Source organism: Zingiber officinale, chromosome 1A (assembly GCF_018446385.1).
Source record: "Zingiber officinale cultivar Zhangliang chromosome 1A, Zo_v1.1, whole genome shotgun sequence".
In the NCBI taxonomy this organism is placed as follows: domain Eukaryota; kingdom Viridiplantae; phylum Streptophyta; class Magnoliopsida; order Zingiberales; family Zingiberaceae; genus Zingiber; species Zingiber officinale.
In genome coordinates, this window is record NC_055987.1 from 10,683,050 (window position 1) to 10,699,416 (window position 16,367).

Genomic DNA, 16,367 nt, shown 5'->3' on the forward strand with positions numbered 1-16,367 from the left:
CAATTGTTAGGTCCCGCGGACCCAACTGGATTTTGGCCAGTTGTCAGATCTCGCGGACCTAACCGAACTTCTCACTAGATATCGGGTCCCGTGGACTTATCTGGATTTCGCACTAGCTATCTAATCCCGCAGATCTAGCTGAATTTTAGCCTAGTGTTAGGTCCTCCAGACCAATCAAGCCTTGCACACTTGGTAGAAAGGTTGGACAAATAATACATTTAACTTTAATCTATTTGTCATAAATCAAAACTTGATTATCCGTGCAACCTGTACCAACAGTTTAGAGTTGTTATTGTTGTAGTTGTATTTATTTGGATTGTGATGATTTTGAGGTGGTTGATGTAATTTGCTATAAGCAAATAATTGTTGAAGTAATGAAAGATATTTTTGGGGTTTTAATGTACCTTCTCAGTTATTCTTGGTTGTTCACTTGCATATCCTTTTATGTCCCATGAGTTTTTTCTTAGTAGCTTTCAAAATGCAATGGAGAAATTGAATTTGTAAAGTTTTGGTGATGAGTTACATTTGATATCTGAATTGTAATTCCATAAATACATGAATCATCTTATGACATCATGTAAGAGATATTCTGATTGTGATTCTATGAATACATGAATCGGTACAGAGTTTTATGCATCTTGACACCTTGCTTTACAAGGAGATGAATGATAAATACACATTTGGATTCTACATCTATGTGCTACTTTGTGTGTATAGTCATATGTATGTGATGCTAAAAGACTTGATAAGATTGAAGTCAGACGAGAATAAGATTGAAGTGGTAGAGATGAATAGTGTATGATATTGAATGACTTATGATCAGGGGAAAATAACCATTTTTTAGAAATCAATACTAACTTAGGGTTGACGAATTAGTAAAAACTGTTCATTTAAGGTAGGATAACTTTTATTCATTGCAAGATAACACATTCTAGTAACAAACTAATAGACAATGGAGTCAGCAGGGTAAAGGAACAAAGTGTTTGAAGTTTAATAACAAACTAACATATTCTAGTAACACATAATTTAAAAGTTTAAATTAACATATTCCAGTAACACATTTCAATAACAAAATAACACATTCCAGTAACGCATATACATTTGTCTGTGATTTTCATAATTGCATCAACAAATTGCATAGTTACTACTTACTAGGAAGTTGAACAACTCTGTTACTCTAAACATAATTGCATTACAATCTTCTATAGTTTATGTAGCAGCATTTTAACTCTTAATCGAACTGAGAATAGTTTTACTCTAGTTGAGAGTATGGCGATCATTGACACCTGATTATGGATAATCATTAATCTCAAAACCATCCTTTCGGTTTTGCCTTCCTAGAACACTTCATCTCCATTCATAATTCGCATTCCAGTCAAGAACATCAACTAAACTACATTTGGTTCGAGCTTAAGAGAACAAATGATGATTGACAATGGTACCTAAACAACATCATTAGGAACCAACAGTTCTTTGTCCAACCTGAATAATCTTCGACTCCCTGTAAGAAAAGAAGCACTGCTTAGATTTAAAAAAAAAAATCCTAGAAATACAATAAATGAAGAATCTGCAATCAAACCTTGAAATTTATCAATTTGTTCAATGTTTGATAACTCATCTTATTTTCTATCAACTATAGAACCTTAAAGACAGTTGTACTTATGTTCAATGTTAACAAATAACAAAAGTAAGAATAATTATCACCAAAATATAACACCAAAGTACCAAATTGCACAAAATATATAAACCAAATCTTTTTCCAAGACTTTGCCTTCACCCTTTTCTCAATTTATTCAATTTTTTATTATTTTCTTTTCGTAGATGGATGTCCACAAGACCTTACTTTGAGTGGACTGTGAAACTTTTTACTCTCATTTCTTGATTCATCATGTATTATGTTGATATCTTGATAACCATCCAATGAATCATCAATATTGATATCTATAAACCTTTTTTTGGCTTCTTTCAATATCCCAATTAAAACGAATCTCCTCTTATCATTTTTTGACCCAAGTTGCTCCACTTCCTATAACAATGGTTGAAGATTATGATATCTTCGTCTTTCCTCTATATGATGACAAGAGTCATCATGAATATTGGTGATTCCTTGATATCCATGTTTAATGCATTTGCGCCATCATTCCAAAATATAAGTTTCTGGAATTATAGTGACATTTCTTTTGATCAGAATAGACATCAAATGTTTACATATAATTCCATGAAACTCAAAGAGACGACACAAACACTTAATTTGATATTGTAACTCACTATATTGTACCCAAAAGAAAATATCTTTTGGAGTTGCCCCCTCTTTTCCATATACAGTTTTCATCACCTCAAAAAAGAGTGTTGACCCTTCTTGCTTCACAAATGAAGTGTTACAAAACATCAAACCTCGCAGTTCATCTTGAAATAACTTGAATATCTTGTTAGTACAAACACTTTGAAACTGCTTTTCAATTGGATTGTCGCTGATGATCGAAATAATTGAATTGAAAGACGTAAAATCAAAATTATCTTCCTTTTCGATCTTGCTTTTTAAAGTATTGTCATATTGTTCAACAAACTACCTCAAAGTTGTTTTTGAATTAATATAATTATCAAAAAATACATTTATACTCTCACTTCTTTGACTTGTCAACATCCCTATCCAAAAATTATCTTTCACATACATAGGTATCTACTTATGATGAATTTCATATAAAGAATTCAACCAACCATTTTTCTCCATGCTAAATTCTTCGATCAATTTTTTCTAGTTAATATCACATTCTTTAGATGTCAAAGAATTGTAAACAATATTCTTCAAGTTTCTCTTTATTAACTTATAGTTGGCATGACTACTAAACTTTGCTGGAAGTTTTTTCATAATATATCAAAGACATAAACGGTGATGAGAGTCTGGAAATCCCTCAAGAATTACAATTTCATCGCTTTGCATTGAATTGAAATAATAGCTCATGGAGTTCACCCTCTCATATGTGCCAACCATCTTTGCATTGAACCAAAATAATAGCTTGTGGAGCCCGTCCTCTCATATGTGTCAATCATAATTTAAATAACCAAATGAAAGTTTCTGTATCTTCTTTAGATATCAAACCACAACCAAGTAATATGGATTCACCATGATGATTTACTTCAATAAACTGAGCAAATGACATATCATAACTATTGGTAAGATATGTAGTATGAAATGCAATGACATCAGAAAAAGAATCACATGCATCCCTACATCTTGCATTAGCCCAAAATATATTTTTTATACGAGAATCTTCATCTATGTCAATCACATAAAAGAAATTTGAATTTCTACTTTACATAGGACAAAAGTAATTATTCAAGGTTTCTATATCACCATTCTCAAGCCTTAATCTCCGTGCTTTAGCTACATAATTTCTACAGTTTCTATCATCAAATGGTAAATTTTCATAACCACCAGCTCAAACAACAAATGATTGAAAACTTTTACTCAAAGTTATTCCCGCTCGATCATTCAACTCTAATTTCATCTTAGGCTGGGAATCTAATACTCTATTACATCTAAAATATCTTGACTTCCTTAGGCTTAATGCATGATTGTGGTCTAGTTGAATACTAGTAATGACACATAATTCGTCATTCTGAATTGTAATATTTATCTTTACTTTACAATCCATTTTGCTACAAGGTCTAGGATAAAAAGAATTTTTTTTCACTCTAGGAACGATCGTCTTACCAATTTTAGAGCATCCGAAATAAAAATACTTCATCTAACCATCATCTTTTTTTTTTGGAACCCAACTTTGAAATACCAAAACCAAGACTTTACATATAGGATTTGTAAAAATCATGAACTTCTTCAAATGAATAATACATCCCAACTTGTAGAGTATCAATTGCAATTGAGCTTGAAGAATCACCCAACACTTGCACATCATCCTTAATTAATAGTTCTTGCTCTATAACAATTTTACAATCTAAATTTAAACAAAACAGTTATTGACAAACATAAAAAAAACAATAGCACAAAGAAATGTTTAAGAAAATTATTAGAAATAAAAACTACAGATGAGAACATAACAAACATATTTAGTTGACAATCGTTGTTTGCCAACATTAATGATATGAGTCTCATCAAGTATATTATGTGCTTATTGTGCATCCCATTTCATACAAAAATTTAACATTAGTGATATGAGTTACATTAAGTTCAAAACCTAAGTCAATCATCTCATATTCCCATTTCAATATCATAAAAACAGAATTACCATGGAAGTTTTGTTGGTGGAGGAGTTTTAGAGCTTAGGTCGAGCTTCGTGGCATTGCTTCTCTACTTTGTGCACTTGTGGAGTTCCCGCGGCCGTGGGGTGGAGGAGAAGGGAGAAGCGGCAAGGTGGAGGAGTTTTGCGGCGTCGCTTCTCTGCTTCATGCGCCCGGGGAGGAGAAGGGAGAAGTGGCTAGGTGGAGAAGAAGGGAGAAGCGGTGGGGTAGAATAGCTTTGCAACATTGCTTCTTTGTTTCATCGCCCGTGGAGGAGAAGGGAGAAGCGGCTTTGCTTCTCTGTTTCGTGCGCCTACGGAGGAGGTCCTGTAGCCATGAGTGGAGGAGAAGGGAAAACGACGATTCTCTTTAGGTTAGGTTCGAGAAAGTGATTATTTTTTTTAGATTAGATTCGAATGATAATAATTTATATATATATATATATATTTATTTATTTATTTCCACATAATTTCTGAGTAATTTGTATTTCTCATTCTCTGCGTATCATTACTTAAAATAACAAATATTTTTTTTTTTTAGAAATCTGAAAGTTACGTGCTTGATAAATTTCACAACTTCAAGGTTCTTTTGATCAATCACTGTTTTTTATATTATTTTTTAATGCTAAGTGAGAAGCTGGGATTTGTGTTCCAGCTGCAGCGTGGTGGGACAAATTCAAGCGTGATGGGACAAATCAACAGCGCACGCGGTCCCAGCTAAAGGATCACCAGGCTTACCAACAGCGTCCTCTGCTGATCTAATCCAAGATGCCTTGTAATTCTCGCTCTGCAATTCCTTCGGCGGAGCGACAACACGCGCATACTCCCCACCCGTAACCCCGGCCTATCGCTGTTACAAGTCCAAGTCGACCGCTCACGTACGTTGCCATCACCTATACGAGGAATTTTGCTCTCTTTCCCTTAACTGCCCCCGTTTCTTCTCGAACCTTCCAAGCCCCACTTCCATGCCTGCCGGAGACGGAGGGGTGATCCTCTGCCACGTGTAAGCAAGCTGGCCGCTACCGCCGCCGCGTGGGCTCCTAAGACCTTTCTCGCCACTCGTGGCCAGGAACGCTCCGCCGGATCCGACGTGGCTCTCCCGTTATGCACGAATTGATTCGGCGTAGTATTAGGGCTCCGCTAGCCCCCCCTTTCATTTCATTAGTGGAAGTTGCTCCGAGTCTACTTCTGCTTTTGTGAGCGGAGCTCGAGGTCGACGTCAGGCGATCGAGAGGTGAAGAGGAAGCTGAGAAGAGGAAGTGGGGAGATCGATTTGGTGGCGCGGATTGGCGGGTTGGGACTTAAAGGGAAGAGGGGGATGAATGGTGGTGAGGAAGGGAGAGGAGGAGGAAGAGGAGGGGAGGAGGAGATGGAGGAAGACGGGAGGGAGGCGATGGTGGTGGAGGTGAAGGAGGAGGAGAGGGCGAGTGAGAAGACGGTGCTGATGTGGGGTTATCTCCCAGGTGCGTCGCCTCAGAGATCGCCGCTGCTTCAACCGGTGGCCGTCCGAATGCCGGACTCGCAAGCCGGAGACTGCTGGAAAGACGTCAGCGGCGGTGGATGCGGTTTCGCCTTGGTCATCTCAGGTATTGACACTTGTTCTACTTCTTTTTTTTTTCCTTTCTCTTCTGTCTCTTTTGGCACCTTCAGTGCCTTTCGTCTCTCCTATTAAAAAAGAGCGCTTTTGATTATGTGCTCTGGTTCGTTTTCTTTTCTTCAGCTTTGTCATTCATCTTGTTGGTCTCTTTCTTCAATCTAGTCCGACGTTGAGTGTGTTGAAGTGATTATGTAGTTTTTCTCGCAGTTTTTTTTCCTATTCATTAAAAAAAAGAGTATCAGTTGTGTCTATAGCGTTACAAATAGCTTGTTTTTTGTGTGGTTAATATTGGATCTAATTTCTGGTGGCTGGAATTAAAACTTCTAAAATACTGAGCGTAATTGAATTGTCAATGAAGGGCATTTTTTCAAGCTAAACAAAAGGCACAAATTAAGTCGTAGCATGTGAATGGCTAAGCATGATAATGCCATAGTTAAATAATCAGTTCTCGTGAACCTTGATTTGTTCTGTTTCCTAGATTATGCATAGACATTTTTGTCGGAAGCAGATCCTGTTACATACTTGTAGTCTGACGAGGTAATATTTCTTAGGCATGTTATCTTTTCAGACGTCACTACTAGAGTTGAATGTTTACTGATTATTGACTCGAACAATGCTTGCTTCTTTTTTGCATCAGAGTTTGGCAAGCTTTTTACATGGGGTTCGACTGATGATATGGGGCAAAGTTATGTTACATCAGGAAAGCATGAGGTATTTAATGTTATTTGAATGCTTTGAACCGCCATTCTCTCAGTTTTCTCTCTCTCATGAGGTATTTGTGTTATTTGAATGCTTTGAACCGCCATTCTCTCAGTTCTCTCTCTCTCTCTCATTTTCTGTGGTCACCTCGGGGCTAATTGGGTTTATCATTTTTTTTTCTCTCGCTCATTTTCTGTTTTTTTTTTGTTTCAAGTTGACCTTTTGGATGGATGATCCTCATATGTTTGGCTTTCATTAGGAGACTCCTGAAGTATTTGACCTCCCAACTGAGGTGCCCATAGTCAAGGCAGCTGCTGGATGGGCTCATTGCGTAGCAGTCACAGGTGCTATGGTTGTCTGAAGTTTATAAATAAATCCTAGCGCATCTATTATTAGATTACGTCACCATAAGAAAAAGAAGAAAATAAAAATAAAAATATTATCTTAAACAATTTATACATAGTTGATGGGTAATCTAATGAATGTAACTACAATTGAGCTTTTGGAAACTCAAATTTCTCCTTCTTAGGCCAGCTCAAGGAGATGTCTATACTTGGGGATGGAAAGAGTGTGTCCCAACTGGGAGGATTATGAGAGACCAATCATTTCCTGGAGGGACATCAGAAAAGGAGGAAAAACATGGTGGATTCCTGAGCGATCAAGGTGATAATTTGGATGTCGTGCCTATTATGATTCTAGTACATAATGATCCTCTTTAATTTAATACTCTTTAAAATTCTGTTTCTGGTTTGCTCATAACAGCAAGCCCTAGGTCCCAGGGGTCAAGAACTAGTGGATCTGGTTTTGATAGTAGGGTTGGTGATGAGAATACTAAGAGAAGAAGAATAAATTCAGTTAAAGTAGGACCAGAAAGTTCATCATCAGGGGATGAAGCTCTTTCAGCGCCTCCATGTCTTGTAATTCTCAATGTGGGAGTACATATCTCAATTGTTGCTACTGGTGGACGGCATACACTAGCATTATCAGGTACATCCATTTGCTTGCTTGATACATATAGGTACCCATTTATTCTATGCAATAAATTATCTGCTGGTTTCTTTGCTTTTATATTACTACTTAGTATGCTTCAAGATTATAGGAGTAATTGATGCTAATGCATTATGGCTTCAAAGTTCAGATGCGGGTCAAGTGTGGGGATGGGGATATGGAGGAGAAGGACAACTTGGTTTGGGTAGTCGTATACGAAATGTGTCTTCTCCTCATCCTGTACCTTGTTTAGAATCAACTTCTTTCAGTAAAGAACGATCATCCATTGCTATGAAGGGGAATCAAGATGGCCAGTCTTATAAAATCATAGGGAGCTCTGTCACGACCATTGCTTGTGGTGGTCGACACAGTGCTGCAGTTACAGGTCTGTAACTATTTCATATTTCTCTGTGCCTCAGTTTTGTTGTCAACTGCATTTTTGTTTATTTTTTAATTGTTGTCTTTCAATTTAGTTAAAGTAATATATCTAATTAAAAGAAATTAATTGATTTAGAAATAGTCTTTATTTAAAACATATGGAGACAAAATTTATGTATAATACAATTTAATGTTCTAATACTTACCTCTATGTTTTAGCGCGACGTTAATTAACTGATTTATATTTCATTCCAAACTTGTATTGTGTACTTGCAGATACAGGAGTGTTACTTACTTTTGGCTGGGGGCTTTATGGCCAGGTCAGAAACACTTTTAACAATTCATACTCCAATTATGATCATCATTTTAATATTATCTTCCTTGTCATCTATGTGCCTGTATTTGAAACATCTCTAAGTAAAGAGAAAATGAGGAGGTAAGCATGTGTTATATTTGCAAACTTAGGTTTATTGAAGGTTTAAGGTGTGACTGAAATTATTTTATAATACTGAAAGCTGAACATTGTACTTGGTTTAGATGATAAAGAAAACAGAGAAATTGCTCTAAACCTGTTTCTACCATCCCTTTTACTTGTCAGAGTGCCTTCATTCTTGAATGGGAATTTGAGGGCTAAAGTTAGAGAAGCCCTTAATAGATGAACAAACATTAATAGTTATAGATTATAATATTTTCCGGCAATCATCAAAATTATCAAATTGGTTTTAACTTTGGGATAGCTACCAGAGAAATTTGAAATGATGCATGACTGTAATCCACGTCAACACTATTTCTATTGTTTTCTTGTTTTTATGCCTAACTACATAATCCTCAAACTTCAAACAATCTTGATGCTGGAGTTAATTATGTGGTTCATTCTTCTAATATGTCTTGACAAATTTAGATGGAATGGCTAGTTTAACATCAATCCTTGGATACTTCTGGTTCACCGTGTCCGTGCATGCGAATGTGGTCATGTTGAGATAGGCAACCAGATGTTAGGAAGATAGCAAATGCCTTGTCATACTTGTTAGGAGCTTGAGCATTCTTAGCATGCATTTCTTGCAACACAATGTTGATACTCTTCAGCTGATATAATTGCGTGATCAAACTTTATGGCTATACATAATTAGTTTTGCGCTTCCATTTAATATTGAATCTTTTAGAGTTAATATCACTTTCCTCTAGTTTATATGCCACTGGAGAGCATATCAAACTAAGTATGTGAATGGCACATCATAATTTCTTGTTTTGTACTTATTCATCGTCTCAGATTAAGTTTGAGAACCATATGCTCTCATTCATCAGAGCATGTTTAATGTGTGAGTAACATACTTTTTATTTTCTGATAATTGAGTAGAGAAACTAGTAATGATTGGTTTGGAATGTGGTCGTTCTTTTATTCATGTACCTTGCTCTTTAATCAATCTGGATATTTCCCTTCGCTGTCAATATCATTCACTTCCAAATGTTAAATGTTTTTTAGGATGATGGCATAAAAATATGTTTCTTTAAAAAAAATAGTGTGGATTGTAGAAAAAGACAAACATATTTTACTATTGAAGATGATGTCCATTTTAACATGGGAGTTTGCCTTATTTCTACGTTTTTATCTGAAATACTAACTTATCTTTTCTTTCCCTTATTTTATTTTTGTTCAGTGTGGACAAGGAAGTACGGAGGATGAACTGAATCCAACTTGTGTTTCATCTCTTCTGGGTGTCGAAATTCAAGGAATTGCTGCTGGCTTGTGGCACACTGTGTGCACATCTATTGATGGTGCCGTATACACCTTTGGGGGAAATCAGTTTGGGCAGTTAGGAACTGGTTCTGATCTAGCAGAGGTGATTATTTTCATTGCCACGAAATCTTAAATTACTTGGACATTCTTTGCGAAATGATGGAGTTGTTACATTTCAAGACTGCACAGAATACTTTCTAGGAAGTAGAAGAAAACTTAAATCATTTGTGAAACTTTGCCTGCATGCTATTTTATGTTTCAATCAAAGCGGCATCAATCTGGTAGTATGTATCAAGATGTTACTGCATAGGTGCAACTTCCAGTGACTTGACAGTTACCCCTTCGGCATACTTGTGGTTGCAGACTCTTCCAAAACTATTGGATCATCCATGCCTAGAAAACAAGAATGCTAAAGTAGTCTCTTGCGGAGCACGCCATAGCGCCATGATGACAGGTAAAATATTCTGAATTCATCCAATTATGCAAGTTCAGTTTTAGTTGCCAAACTCTATCCAGAAGGTGTATTTTCACTTTGCAGTGAGCTGCCTGGTAGTCTATTTTCAATGTGTACTGTTAGCTGGCTTAAATATGGTTGAAGAGCCCGTTCTATTTCTTATATTGTCCAAAAAATGAAATTGCATTCTTGTTTTTCTTAACGTATAGGCCACTTTTTAGATATAGTTTCACCCATTTCTGAAACAAAAATATTTATATGTACCTGGAACATGACTACATATTTGTATTGCAGAGGATGAGCAGGTTTTTTGCTGGGGATGGAACAAATATGGCCAGGTATCATTGTCTACTAAAAAAAAATCTTATTGTCCTCGAACTTTAGCTTTTTCATTTCAGCTAATATATATATATTTTTTAAATCTTTGCTCAGCTCGGTTTAGGGGATGCGATTGACCGAAACACCCCAGCATTGGTTCCACTCGGAAGCCACAGGCCAAAAAACGTTTCTTGTGGGTGGTGGCATACCTTGGTTTTTGCCGAGTCTCCTACATGATGCTTGTTATTAAGACGTCGACATGTCTATTATCATTCACAATTTTGTTAGAATCAGTAGGTTTTCAACTATATGCATATGTATATATAGAGCAGTGTTATGCTGCACCTAGCGTGCGCGATTGAGAGGCTTCCCGCGTGGGCAGGTGCGCTCAGTGCGTGCATGGGATGTGCAATATAACATTTCTATGTATATATATACTGGTGAAATAGGCATAAGCTTTTGCATGTGAATCATTCTTTGTATGATTCCGGCGACAAGGATCCTCAGGTCCATTTTTTATGGACCAGGGGATGATCCACAATATAATTGTGGCTGCGATTTGGATGTAGTTGGTTACGATCCTTTCTTGGATTCACCTTCTCATCTTGGTTATGGTTTAGATCAGTGGGTAGATGACCAGACTCTCATGTGCCGAGCGGGGTGGCTTTCTGTCTTCCATCCCAATCCAAACTATAATTGGATGGGAAGGTGAGTCCAGAGAGGAATCACAATCAATCATGGCTACAATCCAACTGCAATTATATTATGGATCATTCTCTGATCCACAAAAAATAGACAAAAGGATCCGATCTCAATTCTGACAGCCACAATGTCACTCTTGTACATTACTAATACAGGTTAGTGATCACGCCATTCTGGCCTTCAAGACATGAAAATGATGTTAACATTTATGAGCAGGAAAACCAGCCTAGTTTCATTCTAAAAGCAAGCCCTCATCTGAAGGTTAAAGGTGATCTTGTGCATTGCTCATCACTCATTGAGATTATTAGTTATAATTTTTATTATTACTAAGCTTATCGTGAATGTGCTTGGTTCTTAAAGTTCTTGGAACCTTTTTCTACTTGTTAATTTGATACGGTCATAGGGAAGAATCATTATATGCAATATTACTCTACCTTTTTAAAATAGTTGTTTTCAGAATTCGTTCATGATTTTTTATCATAAAATAATAATTTTAATATTAAGCCACGGCCCTTTTTTAATTTTTTTTCCAGATATATATAAATAAATAGATTTGTTTTTAAATGGAAGGGAGTGAAACATGGCAATAATGTGGCCTTAGTGGAGCGTATGGTCAACGGTTCGAGAAGCATTTAGCGTGAAGGATTCTCTTCATCTAGACATACGAGTGACACCGTTGACCTTTTAACATATGCTTAGCTTTGGCTCGTGTCTTCCTTCAGAATTAAGATGGAAATATTCAAAATCTTTAAATAGCTCATGAATAAGTTTAGCTAAATTATAAGGAAAAAGAAAAACTTTATCTATTTTGTTAGAATACTTAAAAGAAATTTACAATTCACAAATCTGTTGCTTGTATAATATCATAAGAAAGAAAAAGTTAAAACCAACCAAGTGATGAAAACATATTCCTCATTCATAAATTCGTACATTTTCTTTTCCTTGGAATTACCCAAACTAGTTGCAGAGCTTGAGCGTTCAACTTGTGATTAAACAAAATCAAAAAAAAATTGTTAATTCTATCCAATAAGTCAAAAGAAAGCGATGATTTCTTATGAACTATAATTTTAAAAAAAATGGTGATAACTTTAAGGAGAGCTTGAGATTGAAGCAAAGCTAATGGGCAATTATGCCTGACAGTACATTTTTATGCCCAACCATATCTTTTGCTGTATGATTTGACCGATTTGATTTGATCTGATCGATTTGGTATTATTGACATTTATTTTTGGCTAACTACACCTATAAATTTAATTTACTTACCATAAAACTAAACTAATATTAGTAAACTTACAATTTTGGTAGTACAAAGTTATCACTTCTCTATGGTCGGCTAAAATTAAGTAAAAAGGTCTAAAAAAATATCTATTCTTTCCCTTCCAATTTAAACAACATTTATTTTTCCAACTAATAATCGACTTACTTGTGGTTTACGGAATAGCATCTAAATTTATTTTAAGCAATTAAAAATACGGTAAATTGCCATTCACAAATTCTTTTTTTATTAAATTATTATTTTATTATTTATTATTACGTGGCGAGGAGTGGCCGCATAATTGTTCCTTCTGCAGCCCGCAAAATCCGAGCCTTTTTCTTTCACATCGTCCCTTCTCTATTTCACTGAGGCCACTCATCGAGCACTTTGAGTGCGGCGCTATGGCCCAAGACCTCTTCCTTCCCTCCTTGTCCCATTTCCTCCGCCGCCACCTCTTTCTCGTTTCCGGCGAGGAACCCTGCGACCCCCACCCGCGGCAGGAGGACGAGCATCGCTTGGCGGTGCTCACGCGGCGCATGGCTCGCCACCTCCTCCTGGACGACGCCGAGGTCGACCAGGAGATGCCGGAGAAGGCCGAGGTAAGAAATCGCGAGCTCGTCGGCGATTATTTCGGGATTGATTTGGTTCTTGTTTCTGGAGTTCATTTTTTTTTTCTTTCCCAACGGGCCGATCCTTCGACTACGATGATTTGTTAGGGTTACCTGGAACGCGGGATTCTCGGTTCGACGAAGGAGGCTTCTTCGGCGTTACACGATCTCAAATGCTTTTTCGATCCGGCTTCGGCACGCCAGCAACTGCAAGCGGCTAATGTCAGTCTCAGTTCGGACGATCTTTGCTTGTTCTCGCCGTTCTTGTCTGTGACGCGTTTACTCTTCTGCCAGTTTCAGCACCTGAAGCGACTCCAATCGATGAATCAGAACTCCAATTCGAGGCAGAGCAAAAACAGAGGTTGCGGACGTGGAAATGGCTGCCCCTTAGATCTGCCGCCTTCCGCGTGGCCGCCTCTGCTAAAGCCACCTCCGCCACTGCCGCATCACCGGCGGGCGATGCTCCTCGGCACCTCCCGCAAGGAGTCCGTTGGCACCGGCGTTTTCCTCCCCCGAGTCGCCGCCGCCAAATTCGTGCCAAGGAAGAAGTCCAGTGAGTTCGCCGCCACCCTTCTAGTTACCATTCACCTTAAACATTCTCGCTGCCTCTTGAAACTCACAGCTTCTTCCACGGATGTAGTTCATTACAAAAAGCGTCAAGCTTCAACTCTGAATCTGAGCTTAAACGGTAACAATTCCACCGATAAAAAATTGTGTTAATTTCAACGTTTTATCGATCCTCTTTATAAACAGGAAATTTCCCCTTTTTTTGTTCTTTCTTTCTCCCCACAGCAGCAGCAGCAGCAGCAGATGCGCCAGTCGCAGCGCAGGAGACTGAACTTCCCAAAGAGTGGACGTACTGACTTCGTCTCTCTTCAGACAATAGCAGTTCAAGCAGTGCAGCTGTTCTAAATTTTGCGGAAAGAAAAGATATTATTTGTTTATGCTTTTCCCTTTCTTTTTCTTTTTAATGTTCAGTTGATGTAAATCGCCATATCGCCGGAGAGTGTTCTGTCGGCTAGCGACGGTGGTGCGGGTAAAAAAGGTTCATGAACTCCAATAATAAAATTTTATATTTATCCACTTAATAAAAGGTAATATTTTATGCGATAGTTTACCAAATAGTGCACTTAGAAATTTTAATTGACCAATAGATGTGTGTTTTGTTATTTTGATATTTATCAGAGGACATATTTTTTCAAATGCATTTTTCATTTTATCTTTCTGATAAATTTATTTTTTTTTATTTTTTATTTTTTATTTTTTTCCTTGTCTCTCTCTCATTCTCCTATGTATGAGATTCTTTTATTTTTCTTTTCCTTTCTTTCCTCTATTTTATTTGCATGTATAGTATATGTCTGATATACAAATTATATCAGTCCAACGATATTTAAAATTTAATTAATTTTTTTATAATATTTTAATACATTTAGAGAAATTAAAATAAATCATGAATAGTAAATTTGAATTCCTTATAATTTTAGAAATTCACAGAAATTGAAATAAATATTATTAGAGCTCTCTAGGTCCATCAGTAGATTTCGGTCAAAATCTATTGACGACTTTGTTGGTGCAACATCCCTCAGGTCAAGGTTGACCTGGGTGACCAAGCTGAGTCTTGGTTTGAGTTTAGATGTTTGACAATAAGAAATTGATTGAAGAAGAGTCAAGTAGGTCAAGATTGACCGGATACGCAGATGGAAAGCCCTAGTGAGTGAAGCTAGGCAGATGGAAAACCCTAGTGAGTGAAGCTAGGTGAAAGTCCTGGTGAGTGAAGCCAGGCAAGGGAAAATCCAGATGGATCAAGGATGATCGGACATCTGGTGTTGGGAAGTCCAAGTAGGTCAAAGGATTGATTGGATACTTGGCACGAGGAAATACAGATAGGTCAAAGGGATTGACCAGACATCTGATGGAAGTCCAAGTAGGTCGAAGGTGACCGGATACTTGGCATGAATAGAAAAGTCCAAGTGGGTCAAAGGATTGACCGACACTTGGTGGGAAGTCCTAGCAGGTAAAGGGTGACACTAGGCATGATGTACCAACAGTCGAGGTTGACCGGATGTTGGTTTGAGAGGCTTGGAACTTGGTTTGGGCAAAACCAAGTGTTGGATCGATCGGTGGATCGATCCGAGCTTCCTAGAGCAGAGCCTCGGATCGATCCGTGGATCGATCAGATGTCCCAATCGATCGGTGGATCGATTGGGACGCCTGATGTCAGCCAGGAACCCTTAGTTAGCGCGATAAGCTCTGGATCGATCCGTGGATCGATCCAAAGCCTCCCCGATCGATTGGGAGCAATCCAATCGATTGGGATTCGACCGTTGGCGTCGTTTATAGCTGTTGGCGTGCGATTCCTTCAGTAGAACTTCACCGATTCACTTCAGATCTCTCGCCAGCTCCTCCACAGCACTCACAAAGCTCATATCGCCAGTTCTTGAAGGATCTTGGAAGTTCTCCAAGTCAAGAGGCGGATCAAAGCCAAGAAGAGAAGCTAGGGTTAGGGTTTATACTCATTGTAAGCTTGTAAGCTTGTATTTCTTGTATCCTTTCCCTCTCTTCTTATATTGAGTCTTGTAGGGCTTCTCCGCCCTTGGTAGTTACCTTAAAGGAGAGTTTTATTTAGTGGAGGGTGTGTGTGTTGGTGTGGATCCTTGGATTAGTCACCTCTTGTGAGGTGGATACCAAGTAAACCAACCGTGTTAGCGTTGTGTGATTGTTTCTTTATATTTCCGCTGCACATCTTTGAAGGAACAAGCAACGCCGAGCAACGAGCGAACGCGACGAGCTATTCACCCCCCCTCTAGCTACTTTTCGGTCCTTACAGACTTAGAGAGTTTCGATTATACTGATTTCAGTTTCTATGGATTCTTGATGTTACAAGGAGTTTAAATATGTTATCCATTGTTTATTTTGACTTTTAGAATGTGTTAAAATATAAGAAGAAAGAATTAACAAAAAATCTCTACGTTAGGTCTGATATGAAACCTCCACGTTAGACCTGATATGAATTATATCAGACCTAACGTAGAGGTTTTTTTTTATTCTTTCTTCTTATATCTTAACATCTTTTAAAAGTCAAAATAAATAAATGGATAGCATATTTGAATTCCTTGTTATATCAGAAATCCATAGAAACTGAAATGGGTGTAATCGGAGTTCTCTAGGTCAATCAGTGGGTTTTGATCGAAATCCACTGATGAACTTAGAGAGCTCCGATTGTACCCATTTCAGTTCCTATGGATTTCTGATATTGCAAGAAGTTCAAATATGTTATTCATTGTTTATTTCGACTTTTAGAAGGTGTTAAAATATAAGAAGAAAGAATCAGCAAAAAACCTCCACGTTAGGCCTGATATGAATCATATCAGGCCCATGTTAAGCTTGATATGA

The 16,367-nt window shown here is 37.5% G+C and overlaps 2 protein-coding genes across 4 annotated transcripts; both read left to right on the plus strand.

Moving 5' to 3' along the window:
• The first annotated feature begins 5,415 nt into the window (after nucleotides 1–5,415).
• LOC122018167 (ultraviolet-B receptor UVR8-like) lies at nucleotides 5,416–11,184 on the plus strand. 2 transcript variants are annotated; one of them, XM_042575764.1, is made up of 11 exons: nucleotides 5,416–5,824; nucleotides 6,473–6,546; nucleotides 6,794–6,878; nucleotides 7,069–7,197; nucleotides 7,297–7,521; nucleotides 7,673–7,906; nucleotides 8,176–8,219; nucleotides 9,558–9,740; nucleotides 10,001–10,091; nucleotides 10,397–10,429; nucleotides 10,524–11,184. In XM_042575764.1, exons 1-11 carry the CDS (start codon nucleotides 5,557–5,559, stop codon nucleotides 10,544–10,546), a joined length of 1,389 nt encoding a protein of 462 aa, XP_042431698.1. In that variant the 5' UTR covers nucleotides 5,416–5,556; the 3' UTR covers nucleotides 10,547–11,184. The 2 variants fall into 2 exon arrangements, with proteins under 2 accessions (XP_042431698.1, XP_042431697.1); XM_042575763.1 differs by having other exon boundaries at nucleotides 5,418–5,824; nucleotides 10,386–10,429.
• Nucleotides 11,185–12,704: 1,520 nt separating this feature from the next.
• On the plus strand, nucleotides 12,705–14,086 carry LOC122018193. 2 transcript variants are annotated; one of them, XM_042575766.1, is made up of 5 exons: nucleotides 12,705–12,965; nucleotides 13,083–13,196; nucleotides 13,269–13,527; nucleotides 13,615–13,662; nucleotides 13,770–14,086. In XM_042575766.1, exons 1-5 carry the CDS (start codon nucleotides 12,768–12,770, stop codon nucleotides 13,835–13,837), a joined length of 687 nt encoding a protein of 228 aa, XP_042431700.1. In that variant the 5' UTR covers nucleotides 12,705–12,767; the 3' UTR covers nucleotides 13,838–14,086. The 2 variants fall into 2 exon arrangements, with proteins under 2 accessions (XP_042431700.1, XP_042431699.1); XM_042575765.1 differs by having other exon boundaries at nucleotides 12,708–12,965; nucleotides 13,767–14,086.
• The last annotated feature ends 2,281 nt before the right edge of the window (nucleotides 14,087–16,367 follow it).